The sequence below is a fragment of the Drosophila persimilis genome, unplaced genomic scaffold, assembly GCF_003286085.1.
Source record: "Drosophila persimilis strain 14011-0111.01,24,50 unplaced genomic scaffold, DperRS2 tig00000000-arrow-pilon, whole genome shotgun sequence".
Lineage (NCBI taxonomy): Eukaryota > Metazoa > Arthropoda > Insecta > Diptera > Drosophilidae > Drosophila > Drosophila persimilis.
In genome coordinates this window covers 12,694,722-12,710,532 of record NW_020825288.1, presented here as the reverse complement: position 1 = coordinate 12,710,532, position 15,811 = coordinate 12,694,722, and the positions used below count along the sequence as shown (strand labels likewise).

Below are 15,811 nucleotides of genomic sequence, written 5' to 3'. Positions count from 1 at the left end.
TATGTCTGTCTGTCCGTCCCTATGAGCGCCCATTATTAGCGTCCATTATTAGAGCAACGATCTTTTCGATCCAGACTTCAGTGATATGTATGTCACTGCTACAAGAATATTTCAAAACTTCGCCCCTGTGGCATCTGTGCCACACAATTTCGACAATACGAGAAAACTAAAATAGCAGAATCGTAGAAGATGACTATATCTTCTAGAGTGCAAAATTTGAACCAGATCGTATAATTATTATTGCCAGAATCAAGAAAACAATTGCATTCTTTCTCGCTCTATCTCTCTCTAACACACAGGTTTCATTGTCGGTTTTGTCAATTGCAAAATATGAGTTCCTAGATATCAGAGACTATAAAAGCTAGAGCAACCAAAATTTTTATCTACACTCCTGTGATATCTGACCTTGACCATTTTGTGTCAAAATTTCGCCACACCACCTTTCGCCCCCGCAAAGGACGAAAATCTGGAGCATCCACAAATCTCAGAGACTATTAAGGATAGAGTAACCAAATTTGGTATCCACACTCCTATTAGATCTCACTATAAAACGTATATCTCAAAATTTCGCCCCACCCTCTTCCGCCCCCACAAGGGACGAAAATCTGTGGCATCCACAATACTGAAGGTACGAGAAAACTAAAAACGCACAATCATAGAGAATGACCGTATCTATGAGATTGCTGAATCTGGATCAGATCGGATCATTTTTATAGCCAAAAGGAACAAATTATTTTGCAGTGGCTATGCAGCGCCCGACGACATGTTCAGACACGTTTTCTGTCTCCCGCACGCACACATTGTCGCTTAATGTAGCCATACTGACTATGTATCGGGTATATCGGTCACCGCAGCAACCTAACCTTTACCTTTTTCCTCACTTTTTCTCTAACATATCGAACTATCTAAAAAAATCTCAGAAAATCTGCTCAATATCGGTTAACGGTTTTGATGATAAATTAGCCTAATTTTTAAAAGTAGACTGGTGCGGCTGTTTAATATATGCGAGGCAGCACTGACCTACGTTAACGCTTCCCCTTAATTATTCTTGAATTTTCCATACCCTACAGTTCACATCATTTCCCCGTACACATGCTCTTGTTATCTCTCTCGCACTCTCTCGTAGCATAGCGAACGTTTTTCACTTTTCACAACATTCCCCTCTTTCGACACTACGGTTATCTCACTCGCACTCTCGCGAAACTTCGCGAATCATCGCGAACGTTCTCCCCTCTTCTGGCAAGGGAATCTCAAACTGGCCGGGAGTATAAATAGCGGCGCCGTTCGCTACCCCTGCACATTTCAATTCAAGCAAGCAACAACACAACAAGCAAAGCAAGCGAAAGTGACGGTTACAACCGAAAACTCTACACAACAAGTAAAAGTGAAACCAGAAATTAGATAAAAGTATTGAAATACAAGTAAAATTCAACAGAATAAAAATCGCAAACGAGGGATTGCAGAAGCAGCCCGGCAACAATAAATTGTTAAAGAAATACAGAAGAAGCCACACACACACACACACAGAAAATGCCGGCCATTGGCATTGACTTGGGCACCACGTACTCGTGCGTCGGTGTCTTCCAGCACGGAAAGGTGGAAATAATCGCCAACGATCAGGGCAACCGCACAACGCCCAGTTATGTGGCATTCACCGATTCGGAGCGCCTCATCGGAGACGCCGCCAAGAACCAGGTGGCGATGAATCCGAAGAACAGTGTGTTCGACGCCAAGCGCCTGATTGGGCGCAAGTTCGACGACTCGAAGATCCAGGATGACATGAAGCACTGGCCCTTCAAGGTGGTCAACGACTGCGGCAAGCCAAAGATGAGTGTCGAGTTCAAGGGCGAGGTGAAGCGCTTTGCCCCGGAGGAAATCAGCTCGATGGTGCTCGTCAAGATGAAGGAGACGGCCGAGGCGTACCTGGGCACCTCAGTGCGCGACGCAGTTATCACAGTGCCAGCGTACTTTAACGACTCCCAGCGCCAGGCCACCAAAGATGCCGGAGCCATCGCCGGCCTCAACGTGTTGCGCATCATCAACGAGCCGACGGCAGCAGCTCTGGCATATGGCCTGGACAAGAATCTCAAGGGGGAGCGCAATGTGCTGATCTTCGATCTGGGTGGCGGCACTTTTGATGTCTCTATTCTGACCATCGACGAAGGATCGCTGTTCGAGGTGCGCGCCACTGCCGGAGACACTCACTTGGGTGGCGAGGACTTTGACAACAGACTGGTGAACCACCTGGCGGAGGAGTTCAAGCGAAAGTTCAAGAAGGACTTGCGCTCCAATCCTCGTGCCCTGCGCCGTCTCCGCACCGCAGCTGAGCGGGCCAAGCGAACGCTGTCTTCCAGCACTGAGGCAACCATCGAAGTGGATGCCCTGTTCGAGGGACACGACTTCTACACAAAGGTCAGCCGTGCCCGCTTCGAGGAGCTATGCGGAGACCTCTTCCGGAATACCCTGCAGCCCGTGGAGAAGGCCCTGAACGACGCCAAGATGGACAAGAGCAAGATTGACGACATCGTCCTGGTGGGCGGATCAACACGCATTCCCAAGGTGCAGAACCTTCTGCAGAGCTTCTTCAATGGCAAGAGCCTCAACCTGTCCATCAACCCAGACGAGGCTGTGGCCTACGGCGCCGCAATCCAGGCTGCCATCCTGTCCGGCGACCAGAGCAGCCAGATCAAGGACGTGCTGCTCGTGGACGTGTCGCCGCTCTCCCTCGGCATCGAGACCGCTGGCGGAGTGATGACCAAGCTGATCGAGCGCAACAGCCGCATCCCGTGCAAGCAATCAAAGACCTTCACCACCTACGCAGACAACCAGCCTGCCGTAACTGTGCAGGTGTTTGAGGGCGAGCGTGCCTTGACGAAGGACAACAATGTGCTGGGAACCTTCAACCTCACGGCCATCCCTCCGGCACCCCGCGGCGTCCCCAAGATTGAGGTCACCTTCGACCTGGACGCCAACGGCATTCTCAACGTCACGGCCAAAGAAATGGGCACTGGCAATGCCAAGAACATCACCATCAAGAACGACAAGGGTCGCCTTTCGCAGGCCGACATCGATCGCATGCTCAGCGAGGCCGAGCAGTACGCCGAGGAGGACGAGAAGCACCGCCAAAGGATCGCTGCCCGCAACCAGCTGGAGAGCTACGTGTTCGGCGTGAAGGAGGCCGCCGACAATGGGGGCGACAGGATCAGCCAGTCGGACAAGAGCAGTGTGCTCGAGAAGTGCAGCGAGATCATCAAGTGGCTCGACGGCAACACAACCGCCGACAAGGAGGAGTATGAGTACAAGCTGAAGGAGCTCACCCAGTTCTGCAGCCCCATCATGACGAAGATGCATCAGCAGGGAGGTACCGGAGATGGTACGCAGGCCCCCAACTGCGGCCAGCACGCCGGAGGCTTCGCCAACGGTGGCTACAATGGACCCACAGTCGAGGAGGTCGACTAAATCTAGTCATAATCTACACATAACTCAGTATTAGTTCAATCTCAGCCAAATATTAATATAAATTATTTTAGTTTAGTTTAGTGAATTTGGTTTAATAAATTGTTGATTTATTCCTAATGAAAACAGAGATTTGTTGTTAATTGTTAAGAGCTTATTGCTGCTCATGCTTCTGCCAATCGCGACATGAGAAAATTATGAATCGAGAGTTACTAGTATCCAAATTGGTTATAGAACTGAGCGGTGATTTTGGTGTATTGTTGATGATGCCGGATATCTCTCCAGTTTCGCTAGCTTCTTTCGGTTCTGACATCAATGAGTGTTTTTGAGGATTCTGTGTACACAATTGATTCGTATACCGCAAATTCGAAGCATGTTTTTCCCCTAATAAATAATAATTATTTATTCGAATAATTGTTCCAGTCCCACCTGAACGATAGGTGGCCAGGGCTGAGGGCGACGCGCCATCTAGCGGAAGTCCAGGGAGGCTCGATGGTGTAAGGGGACATCGGGGGGAGCTGGAGCCGTTACTGGGGATATAAGGAAGAGAATAGGATTAGTTTTATTATTAGTAAGGGAAAAAGGGATAAATAGGAGTGAAAATATTAGAAAACGTGGATTGGATTATGGAAATCGTGGAGCGTGGACGGAGTAACGTCGAGATCTGAAATTTTGTGAATAAAACAGACAGAGTGAAGTGAGTACAGAAAAGGCGGGCGATAAAATAGGTTGTAATGCAGAAAATTTTACAAACAGCCGGCAAGGAATATAGCCTTCAGAACCGGGCCAGAAGATTTCCTGGAGAGGAACACTGGAGTCCGAGAAAGTCGACTGCAGAGAAGAAGACTGTACAACGGGACCTGAGTGAGTTCGTTCCAGTTGCGCGTGTGTGAGCCAAGTAGCGCGGGACGTGTGAAGGGGGAGGGTGAAAGAGGACGAGTGAGCTGCCAGGGCGATTCTAGCCACACCGCACGATCGTTGCATCGCCGTCCAGTGCGTGCCACACGTTTGGTCTCTTTTACCAAGTAAAAACCCCGAAACCCTATTCACACACGCACACACGCGCACACGTATACACGGACCTAGATAAATTTAGGGCTGACCGGCCACGGCCAGCGATCGCCCACGTTATTGAACTTAAACACTCCAAACACCGTTCCACATTAAATGTTATTTTGTTCCGTGTGTTGTCCTTTATTCTGTATTTAGTATTAGCTTAAAACGTTTAACGTAAAATCTTGGCCATTGAAAAAAAATATGATATGTAAAAACACCAACACCTTTCACGAACCTAAATCTGCGATCAGCTGGTCAGTTCCAGAAGATTAACCCTTAGCGGGTTACGCGGGGGTCCCATCAGTCCACCGTATTTGGTCGAGCGATTTGTGGAAAATATTGTTTATTGTTTATGTCCCGGGGACCCTTAACAAGAGCTCTTGGTAGGTTAAGTCTCCGTAGGGGCCCGAGTTAAATTAACTCCCGTAAGACTGGATCCACTCATCTACACATACTCCATTACGAATGGGTGAGGGTATCCCTGTTGGTTAAACGAAATTTCAGCAGTTATTTCCGTGTTTGCCTTAGTGTCGAACGTTTTGGTGTTTCTTTTTGGTTAGTGATAATTCTGAGTATAGCTATTTATTAATGAGAAAGATGAAATTGTCAATTTATAATTATTAAAGCTTGGATATATATTGAAGTATGATGCATTAAATTTAAAATAGAGGGAGGACGCGTGGCGTAAGCCATGGATTAGGCCAGCCGTTACCGTTCCAGCAGAGGGTAGCCAAAATGAACGTTGTGTTTGGTCACAGGTAGGGCGGGCGCGCGAAGTGATAACACCCAAGCTTCACCCACTTGATAGCCGTCTGTTTATGATTTTCTTTGTTGTTGTTAGTTTTGATGTCCCGAGAAGTAGTATGTCTCCTTTTTTGTCTATATTTGGCGGGCAAGGGGAACTACCCAGCCCTGGGGTCGACATTGCCGTCTGGGTCAAAGTGTAGTGGAAAACGACCATAACGGGCGTAGCGATATTTACCATTCACAGCGAACTATCGAACACAGCGAACTGTACTTTGCACATCTCTAGCGAAAAAACATTAATTTCGCGCTTTATTTGTTATTTTTCGTGGATAATTTTAATTAATTTAATTAATTAATTAATTGAATTGAAAATATGGCCGACGAGGACGATGAGGTCACCCACAGAGTGGCAGCGCCTCCGGTGCGTAAGCCAGATGACGAGACTGCGTTTCTGGAGTCGATTGAGATGGAAAACTTCAAGTCCTACCGCGGCCACATTGTTGTGGGTCCTCTGAAGCAGTTTAACGCTGTTATTGGACCCAATGGCTCGGGCAAGTCTAACTTCATGGACGCCATCAGTTTTGTGATGGGGGAGAAGACCTCAAGCCTTCGCGTAAAGCGTCTGAACGATCTGATACACGGCTCCTCCATTGGCAAGCCAGTGGCCCGAAGCTGCTACGTGACGGCAAAGTTTATATTGAACGAGGAGAAGCATATGGACTTCCAGCGCGCTGTCATCAGTGGCTCCTCCGAATACCGTATCAATGGAGAGGTACTTAAGTGAAAGAAACCCCCTCAGCATTTATCCATATGAATAATGGCTAATCTCATTGTAACTTCAGAGCGTTTCAAGTAGCACATACCTGAACAAGCTGGAAAAGATTGGGATTAATGTGAAGGCAAAGAACTTTCTGGTCTTCCAGGGAGCTGTCGAGAACATTGCCATGAAGACACCAAAAGAGCGCACAGCATTGTTTGAGGAGATCAGTGGGTAGGTTACCGTCTTTTCAGGTATCTCTAATTCCGTAACTGTTGTTGTTTCTTTCGGTAGTTCCGGCCTGCTGAAGGATGACTACAATCGCTTGAAGCAGGAAATGATAGTGGCCGAGGAGGAGACTCAGTTTACCTACCAAAAGAAGAAGGGCATAGCAGCCGAGCGTAAAGAGGCCAAACACGAGAAAATGGAAGCCGAGCGCTATACACGTCTACAGAATGAATATGTACGCATCCAAAGAGCCTCAAACTTCTTGTCTGACATAAATATTGTACCTTTCAGAACGACAAACAAGTGGAGTATCAACTGTTTCGTCTGTTCCACGTGGAGAAGGATATCCAAAAGTATATAGCCGACATGGAGGTGAAGCAACTAGAAGTAAAGGCCGTCGAGCAGCGCAAGGAAGCCGCCGACGAAGTGCTGCGCGAGAGGAAGAAAGACGCTGGAAAAATTACACGCGATTTGGCGAAAATAGATCAGGAGATTCGCGAATTCGAAACTCAAATGAACAAACGACGACCGCTGTACATCAAGGCCAAGGAGAAGGTCTCCCATTGTAAGAAGAAACTGATTTCGTTGCAAAAGACCCTGGAGACGGCTCGCGAGGCGGACAACGCCCACCAGCAGGACATCCGAAAGCTGGAGAAGCAATTGGCCGATATCGAGGAGTTGAAAAAGCGTTTTGAGGACGAGATCGAGAACGAGTCGCAGCGCCGCGGCAAGAGTGTGAACATGGAGGAGGGTCTCGTGCAGGAGTACGACCGGCTGAAGCAGGAGGCCGAGGCCACAGCCACACAGTATCGCTCAGAGTTGGATTCGGTGAATCGTGAGCAGAAATCCGAGCAGGACACACTTGATGGCGAAACGAACCGCAGAGCCTCCGTCGAGGAGTCCTTCAAGAAACTGACATTACAGCGCGAAGAGGCAGTCAAGCGACGAGACAAGCTCATGGATCACATCAAATCCTCGCAGGCAGCCCTCGAAGAACAGAATCGCATCAAGGACGAACTGCGCCGAGATGTGGGCAGCTCTAAGGAGAAGATTGCCGAAAAGCAACGTGAGCTGGAGAATGTGCGTGAACAATTGGGCGACGCGAAGGGCGACAAGCACGAGGATGCGCGGCGCAAGAAGAAACAAGAGGTCGTGGAGCTCTTCAAGAAGCAGGTGCCGGGCGTCTATGATCGCATGATCAACATGTGTCAGCCCACCCACAAACGCTACAACGTGGCCGTCACCAAAGTTCTGGGCAAGTTCATGGAAGCCATCATTGTGGACTCAGAGAAGACGGCGCGCCATTGCATTCAGGTTTGCATCCATTGGAACCCCCTCTTAAGGAAATCTATTTATTGACAGCCTTTTCCTTTGCAGATATTGAAAGAACAAATGCTGGAGGTTGAGACCTTTCTGCCGCTTGATTACCTACAAGTGAAGCCCCTGAAAGAGCGCCTGCGCAACATCAGCGAGCCGCGCAACGTGCGACTGGTTTTCGATGTGCTGAAGTTCGAGCCTCAGGAGATTGAACGCGCCGTGCTGTTTGCCACCGGCAACGCTTTGGTGTGTGAGACGCCCGAGGATGCCATGAAGGTGGCCTACGAGATCGATCGATCGCGCTTCGATGCCCTCGCCTTGGACGGAACATTCTATCAAAAGTCTGGCCTCATCTCCGGAGGCAGCCACGATCTGGCGCGCAAGGCGAAGCGTTGGGATGAGAAGCACATGGCACAGCTTAAGATGCAAAAAGAGCGACTCAACGAGGAGCTCAAGGAGCTGGTGAAGAAGTCACGCAAACAGAGCGAGCTGGCGACGGTGGAGTCGCAGATCAAGGGCCTGGAAAACCGCCTCAAGTATAGTATGGTCGACTTGGAGTCATCCAAGAAATCAATTGGTCAATACGACAATCAACTGGCCCAAGTGCAAAGCCAACTGGATGATTTTGGTGTAAGTTGATGCGCCCCACTTGTCCTCTGGGTTTGAACTGTTTTGCATTATAGTGTCCGTTTCTTTTGTAGCCAAAAATCAGTGAAATCGAGCGACGTATGCAGAATCGCGAGGAGCACATCCAGGAGATCAAGGAGAACATGAACAATGTGGAGGACAAAGTATTTACCGCCTTCTGCCGCCGCCTGGGTGTGAAGAATATTCGCCAGTACGAAGAGCGCGAGCTGGTCATGCAGCAGGAAAGGGCACGGAAACGGGCCGAATTCGAGCAGCAGGTCGATGCGATTAACTCTCAGCTGGACTTTGAGAAGCAAAAGGACACTCGAAGCATGTATTTCACATTTAAAATCAAGTACTCCATCTAATGTTTTGGTTCACAGAGAACGTTGAGCGTTGGGAGAGAAGCGTTCAGGATGAGGAGGATGCCTTGGAGGGCCTCAAGACGGCAGAGGCGCGCTATCTCAAAGAAATCGATGAGGACAAGGACAAGATGGAAAAGTTCAAGCAGGATAAGCAGTCCAAGAAGCAGGCGGTCGACGATATGGAAGAGGACATCTCCAAGGCTCGTCGAGACGTGGCCAACTTGGCCAAAGAAATACACAACGTTGGCAGCCAAATGTCCTCCGTAGAGTCGAAGATTGAGGCCAAGAAGAACGAACGCCAGAATATACTGTTGCAGGCCAAAGTGAGTGACAAAATGAAAGCATTTCAATTCATTTAAACAATTCAATTATATTTTTAATCCCACCACAGACCGATTGTATTGTGGTTCCCTTGTTGCGTGGCTCGCTGGACGATGCAGTGCGCGGTAGCGACGCGGACAATAGCACCATGTCCATGACGATGGATAATCTGTAAGTGGATACATTCCTATTTTCTGGTAAAATTGATTCAAATCGTGTGTGCTTGTTTTAGTATTGAAGTCGACTACCGATCGCTGCCCCGCGAATTTACCAAACTTAAGGATGATTCCGCCTTCAAAAAGGCCAATGAACAGCTACAGAAGGATCTGCAGGGTAAGCTGGATGTCCTGGAGCGCATACAGACACCAAATATGAAGGCAATGCAGAAGCTCGATGCCGTCACGGAGAAAGTTCAATCCACCAACGAGGAGTTCGAGAATGCCCGACGAAAGGCCAAAAAGGCCAAGGCAAACTTCGAAAAGGTGAAGAACGAGCGCTCCTCTCGGTTTGTTCAATGCTGTCAGCACATCTCCGATGCCATCGATGGGATTTACAAGAAACTGGCTCGCAACGAAGCGGCCCAGGCCTACATCGGACCCGATAATCCCGAAGAACCCTATCTGGATGGCATCAATTACAATTGCGTGGCACCAGGCAAACGTTTCCAGCCGATGAGCAACTTGAGTGGCGGTGAAAAAACCATTGCTGCTTTGGCACTACTCTTCTCCACCCACAGGTAAGCCCTGAGCGGCAATCCATTGATCTCTTCCGACTTGCAATTTGATTAATCTTCTCTGCTTAGCTATCAACCAGCGCCGTTTTTTGTGCTCGACGAGATCGATGCCGCCTTGGACAACACAAATATTGGCAAGGTTGCCTCGTACATAAGGGATCACACCACGAATCTGCAGACGATTGTCATATCCCTCAAGGAAGAGTTCTACGGCCATGCGGATGCCCTTGTGGGCATCACGCCAGCGGTGAGTACTGAATACTTTCCAAACTGACTTGACTCTCTTCATGATTTACTATATTGCATGGTACTTTTTGTTTTCTTTTGCAGGAGGGAGATTGTCTTATATCAAATGTCTATATTATGGATTTGACCATCTACGAGGACAACTAGCGAACATATTTTGGCTAACATTAAATATAAGATATTAATTATAGGCACTACCGGTCGCGAATTTCCAATAATAAAGCCAGTAAACATGTAATTATTTCGGGGTTTCAGAATTCGATCGATATAAGGTCTATAATATAGAAGATTTTTAATTCTCTCATTTATTCTTGGGACAAATTTAATGATCAGAGTTCTCGCTGATGAACAGAATCCACATTACACATCACACACAATTCTCGGACTGCCTCAAAACATTGTGTGGACTTGTTTCAATACTTACTTAAACCAATCAAAATAATTATTTTCAGAGGTATTTCAAAAATAGTGTCTGCAACTTTAATAGTTTCCTTTATTGGGCGTCTTGCTCTCCACGAAGGAGGAAGTTTTTGGGAACGAAAGATAGTTGAACTGTAGATGTGTAGGCATATACATGTAGGTTGGATGCGTCTGTAGGTGATGGGTAAAAGTATATGTAAAACAACTGGGTTTTTTGCTTTTAAGTTTTCTCTTTTTTCTTTTCTTTTTCTTCATGTAAAAAACTTTTTGTGTATTTCTTCAAGAACAAAAACAAACAATTTGATTACTCAGTTTCGGTGTTTATCAGTAATTGTAAAATAATCATTGCAAACAGATGAATACAGTATCAGCTAGTGGGTGTGCTTTTGGATGTGTGTGTTGCTGTTTCTGTGGCAAGGGAACGGAACGGATTCTGATGGCTATGATTATTGGTTACTACAATCGATATAAGGCTACAATACAAGGCATGAGAATATGTGTCGTTTCGTGTCATGTCTGTGGGAAGCAATCTTTTTTGAAATAAAGGGAGTGTCGAATGTAAAACTTTGATCTTTAATTGAGGGAATGAAGGCCTAATTTAAAACTTTATACATACAAACTAAAATATTCATTGCGTTTCATATATACACACACTTTGTAAGGTCTCATTTAAAAATACAAAGATTTGTCTTATTAGCGCTTAAATATAATTTGTCATGCTGTTCATGGGGATTCCGTGGTGATGGTGAGGAGCTCCGAAGTGCATCCAGATGTTATGATGATGATCCTCCTGATCCTGAGGCTCACTCACTCACTGTAGGGGCGGTGTGGTGTGGTGTGGTGTGGTCTGGTGTGTGTTCGTAGCTTTTGATACTATTGCTGTTGTCTTTGCTGGTTCGTTTACTAGTGACTTGTATTATCTGTTTGTAAAATTATTGTTTTTGTTTCTCTTTTGTGGTTTATAGTTATTCATTGAATTTCAGCTTTTCAATGTGCCTTTATTACTGCAATATAAGAAAATATAGTTTGAAAATTTAGTAAATTCCCATTTAAAATATATGTATATCTTGAGAAGAAGAATCATTCTCTATAGCGGCATCCATCAAATGAACGAGAGTCATTGGGTCGAGTTGGTCGATTGGGCGATCCATAAAAGGTATAAAATTGAAATAAATAACAAGATCGACGTGGAAGGACTTGACATTGCCTGCATGCCCTGAGTATGGTACGGGTGGGTGATATCGTTTGTTATATAAGTTTTCAGTTGAAACAATGTATTGTAAATATGTATGTTCAATGTACATATAAGAAACATAACCAGAGGGTTTACAATATCTCCCCATCATAGGTAACAAATAGACATTGGATCATAATGAACTGTTTAGGCACATGATCTATTCTATAAATTCTAGTAACTGATTGGATAACAAAATTAGAAATTAGATTGGAGATTATAGATCTTCCAGTCGATGCTCGACTGCTTTCTCGACTGGTCTCTACTTGAAAAATTAACTGCTTGCATTTGAAATATACTGCTTCTTGGATTTATCGACTGCTTATGACTCGTAAAGCAGTTCAACTGCTGGATAATTATCAAAATCGAAAACGCGTTTACAAGTTATGTATATATCTTCCGTAACCGCAATATATTTATGCATTCTACTAATCCTTAGGTTTGAAAGTGGAGTTATGGAAAGACCTAACAGACGGGCCGATATATGTACTTACTTTGAAACATATTTAAGGCTATCACAGTGTATCTTATACTCCATTGTAGTTGTTATAGGTATATTTAATATCCTGCGTAACGTATCACGGATACGTGTTGTACTGGTCATATCAGTGGCAGTCCGGTTCCATACTGATAAGCTATCCTCCTGCAAAGCGAAACATGGGACGGATGATTAGTGGGATTATTTATAAGAAAAGATTCAAACTGGATTCAAGACCTTGGAAACCGTGCGTAAAACGAGACCTAGAACCCTCCCACACAAGACTCACAGAGATTAAAAGACTTTTCTTGGATGTTTTTCTTTTCGTTTAATAATTTTTATTTCTCAATCAATACGTAAGTAAATCATTTCATGTCTGACCAATTGGAAATGAACTGAAATTATATGTAATAATGATGATAATAAGAGAACACACTTGATATTAAACACAAAGGCAAATCTAAGTTCTTAATTTAAGTTTTATCTTTCTTTGTTTTTTGCGGATTTTCTATGCATTTTGCTTTTTTCTGCGTTGCACACACACGTCATTCGTCGGCACATTCCATGATTTTCTCTTTTGTTGTCTTTCAATTTTTATATAGATTTATTTTTTATATATAAGACTAACACTTAAATGTAATTCTTTTCTTTTTAACTAAATTTTCTAAGGAGAGAAAAAATATATGTAATATGCAATTTGTTATGGATTTTTCTTCCATTTTTCCCATTTTTGTTTTTGTTTTTTTCATTATTATTATTATTACTTTATTTAAACATTTTTAACAATTATGAGTATTTGCTCAAAAACTTGACTTGAACCGTGTGTTTTTTGTTATAGTTAGCATTTAGCACGGTCTTTTTTTGGGTTTATTTTCTTGTTTATTTTTATTAATTTTTGATTTTTTTTATGTAGGTTTTTAGCTGTGGATCTGTGTGCTATGTAAATTGTTGTCGCCACTAAGTTTTGTTCTTCGTTTCATTTGTTTAAATAAATGTGTAGATCTGTTATATATATATAATGTTTATATCCTTCTATATGTGTGTGTGTATATATAGGTGTATTAGTTGTGTGTGTGTGTCTGTTTGTTGTTTTGTTTTAAACGCTTTTTAAATTGCACATTGATATTTTAATATTTTGTAAATATTAAACTTTTATTTCGTTTTTCACGTTTTTGCTTGCTAATTTATTTGGACTATATATATTCATATATTCATATATATATATATATATACACACATACATATATGTATATATATATATGTATATATTTGTTTTATTTATGTATAATTATATATATGCTAATTTGTAACTATAATTAAAATATATTATGTATAAATATTATATTCATGTTAGTTTTTTTCGAATTTTCTTTTGGGCGTTTTCTTTGTTTTTGTTTTGGTTTTTATCATAGTACTATTTGGAAATATATCTTCATTATTGCTTTTTGAATATACATATGTGAATCCCGCATTAAGTAATTATCCATTTTGTCTGGTGTGTTTTATGTTTCGTGGCTTGTGTGTCTCTTGTCTTCCGTGTCTGTGTGTCTGTGTCTCTGTCTCTGTGTTCTCTGTGGGCTTTCTTCCTTCGTGTTTGTCTTCGCTCTCTTCTGGTTCCGTTTTTGAAGTTCACATCATCGGTTGCTGTTAAAGTTGGTATTTACGAGTATATTTGTATTTGTATTTGTATGGGTTATTGTATTAGTTTTTAAGTACTAAACTTTTATTTGTTATTGCCGTCAGTTTTGTGTGCCGCTTCACTGATTGCTGTCGTCCGAGGGGTTTTTTGTTTTACTAAAAATGCTTCGATATGCCTGGAATTATTGTTGCAATTACTGCTCCCAATTCACGACACAGCCGCCAATCAATCATTCATTTGGTTCTCGCTGCTGCTGTTGCTTTGGCTCTCGCTCTTTTTTTACATCTCGCTCTTGCCTCGGCTCTCGTTCTGTTTCTTATATCTCATTTTAGCTTTGACTCTCGCTCAAGCTTCATGCTGTGACAACTCGCCAGTGCCCAGGCACTCGCTCTTTGTTTTCCCTTCGCTCTGGAATCATCTCTCGCTGACCCTCTTGCTCAAAGCTCATTGGCATGGATCTTGTTTTCGGTCTCGCTGTTGCAATGACTCTCTCTTTTTGTTCTCGGTGTTCTTCTCTCGCTTCAGCTTTAACCTTTTTCTATTGCTATCACGATCTGGCCAACACTCATCTCACTCTCTGCTCTGTTTGTTTGCCAAGACAAACTCTGCTCGCGTGTGGTGTTTTATCTGCGTGTGTCTGCTTGTGTGTTTTGTGCCTGTCTGTCTGTGGCTGTGGCTCTTTTAAAGGCTGAAGGCAGCCAGCCCTGTGCCACCCAGCCTTCGGGCTTGAGAAGGTGCCGCTCTCCTGGGCATTCAACTCCGCTCCTTCTCTTTAATTTATGCTATTCTCTGGCTTTCTTTCCCTTCCTTCTGTTGTTTTTTTCTTTTTTTTTTTTTATATTATTTTTCATTGTGTTTTTTTGAATTTAATTCAATTTTAAAGTACAATTGCACGAGTGTCTGTTGCCGCACTCGTTACTAAGAATATTCTCATCTCTTGTTATGGAAATTGATTTGATTTGTTTTTACTAATTATTCATATATCGAGTTGTATATATGTATATATATATACATATATATATTTTGTGTATATATAAATATTCCAAATGATGTTGATATTAAAATTCTAATTTGTATTAATTGAACTTTGCGCTTAATTTTAGCAATTAATTTTTATTTTGGTTTTAGAAATGTTTTAGTTTTAGTTTCTTAATTCCATCGTTCGAAAATAATCAAAAATGAAACAAATTATAGAAAAATATATAGTCGTCGTATGTATTTTCTTGTATTTATTGCAGAGCCAAAACTTAAACGTAAACTAGACACAAAACTAGATTTAATCATACGTATAAATAACAAGAAAACTAAATAATAGAACCTACAATTTGTTGGGGGATTTTCTCTCTGTTCTTGTTTGAGACTGAAGATACTCCAAATTTAATTCTTGGATGAAAAGTGGAAGAAATGCGATTTAAGTAGAAAATCTAAAACCTCCTTTACTCCCCCTCTCTCTCTCTCTCTTGCTCGCTCTCTCTCTTGCACTTATCAATTGTACAATCCGTTAGCTCGTATAATATTTTACAAAGATTTTGTTGTGTCTCGAGTGCGGAGAGAGGAGAGCGTGCTTTGACTATACAAGTTATTTTTGTTTTGTTTAGAAACGAACACATCGATGTAGAGAGAGACATAGATAATAAATACAATAAGTTGTAGGGGGTACGGGATTATATGTAGCTCTCCTCACTCTCTATGGGGGCGGGGGGATATATGTATATGTATAGTATATCTGAACAATGCTTGGGACTGGAGAAGAACAAGGCCTCGGCTTGAGTAAGGCCCACAAAAACTGTTGCTAGACGAAGCCAAGCGTGTTCTCTCCTCCATATTTATATAGATATAGACATAGAAAGAGGTATATAGAAGATATAGCACACACACAAATAACTGAAATATTATCCGACATAAGGATGCTCTCCAACATTTACATAGAATATATATATATATATATAAATTGGTTTACTATATAGTTACGATTATAGGGGGTTAATCTCTAAATTTTGGAAAAATCATTTTACATATCAATTTTTTTATTTTTTGTTTTTGTTTTTGTTTTATTGGTTGTTGAGTAGAAAAACGCATTTTTTTTTTTTCGTGTATACAGCAAATTTATGTGGATTGTGATTCCGTTCCCGCCTCTTTCGTTTCTTTCTATTTGTTAATTAATTTAATATTTTAAATGTAATTCGA

At 42.9% G+C, this 15,811-nt stretch overlaps 3 protein-coding genes across 4 annotated transcripts in view; 2 read left to right on the top strand and 1 right to left on the bottom strand.

Annotated features, from left to right (window-relative positions):
* The first annotated feature begins 1,318 nt into the window (after positions 1-1,318).
* Positions 1,319-3,539, top strand: LOC6588391 (heat shock protein 68). Its single transcript, XM_002013419.2, has one exon. The coding sequence runs from the start codon at positions 1,531-1,533 to the stop codon at positions 3,457-3,459; it is 1,929 nt and encodes a 642-aa protein (XP_002013455.2). The 5' UTR covers positions 1,319-1,530; the 3' UTR covers positions 3,460-3,539.
* A 2,070-nt stretch (positions 3,540-5,609) lies between these two features.
* Positions 5,610-10,094, top strand: LOC6588265 (structural maintenance of chromosomes protein 1A). Its single transcript, XM_026992006.1, has 11 exons — positions 5,610-6,031; positions 6,102-6,250; positions 6,311-6,479; positions 6,536-7,558; positions 7,622-8,191; positions 8,263-8,518; positions 8,572-8,876; positions 8,945-9,045; positions 9,107-9,610; positions 9,677-9,854; positions 9,938-10,094. Exons 1-11 carry the CDS (start codon positions 5,633-5,635, stop codon positions 9,998-10,000), a joined length of 3,717 nt encoding a protein of 1,238 aa, XP_026847807.1. The 5' UTR covers positions 5,610-5,632; the 3' UTR covers positions 10,001-10,094.
* A 736-nt stretch (positions 10,095-10,830) lies between these two features.
* The window catches only part of LOC6588457 (eukaryotic translation initiation factor 4E type 2), a 54,504-nt gene continuing 49,523 nt past the window's right edge, over positions 10,831-15,811 (bottom strand). For both annotated transcript variants that reach the window (XM_002013417.2, XM_026995167.1), the window contains 2 exons: positions 12,002-12,150; positions 10,831-11,277 (listed from right to left, as the gene is read on the bottom strand). In XM_002013417.2, coding sequence (XP_002013453.2) covers positions 11,253-11,277; positions 12,002-12,150 — 174 coding nt within the window. In that variant the 3' untranslated portion in view covers positions 10,831-11,252. The remainder of the gene's footprint in view (positions 11,278-12,001; positions 12,151-15,811) is intronic.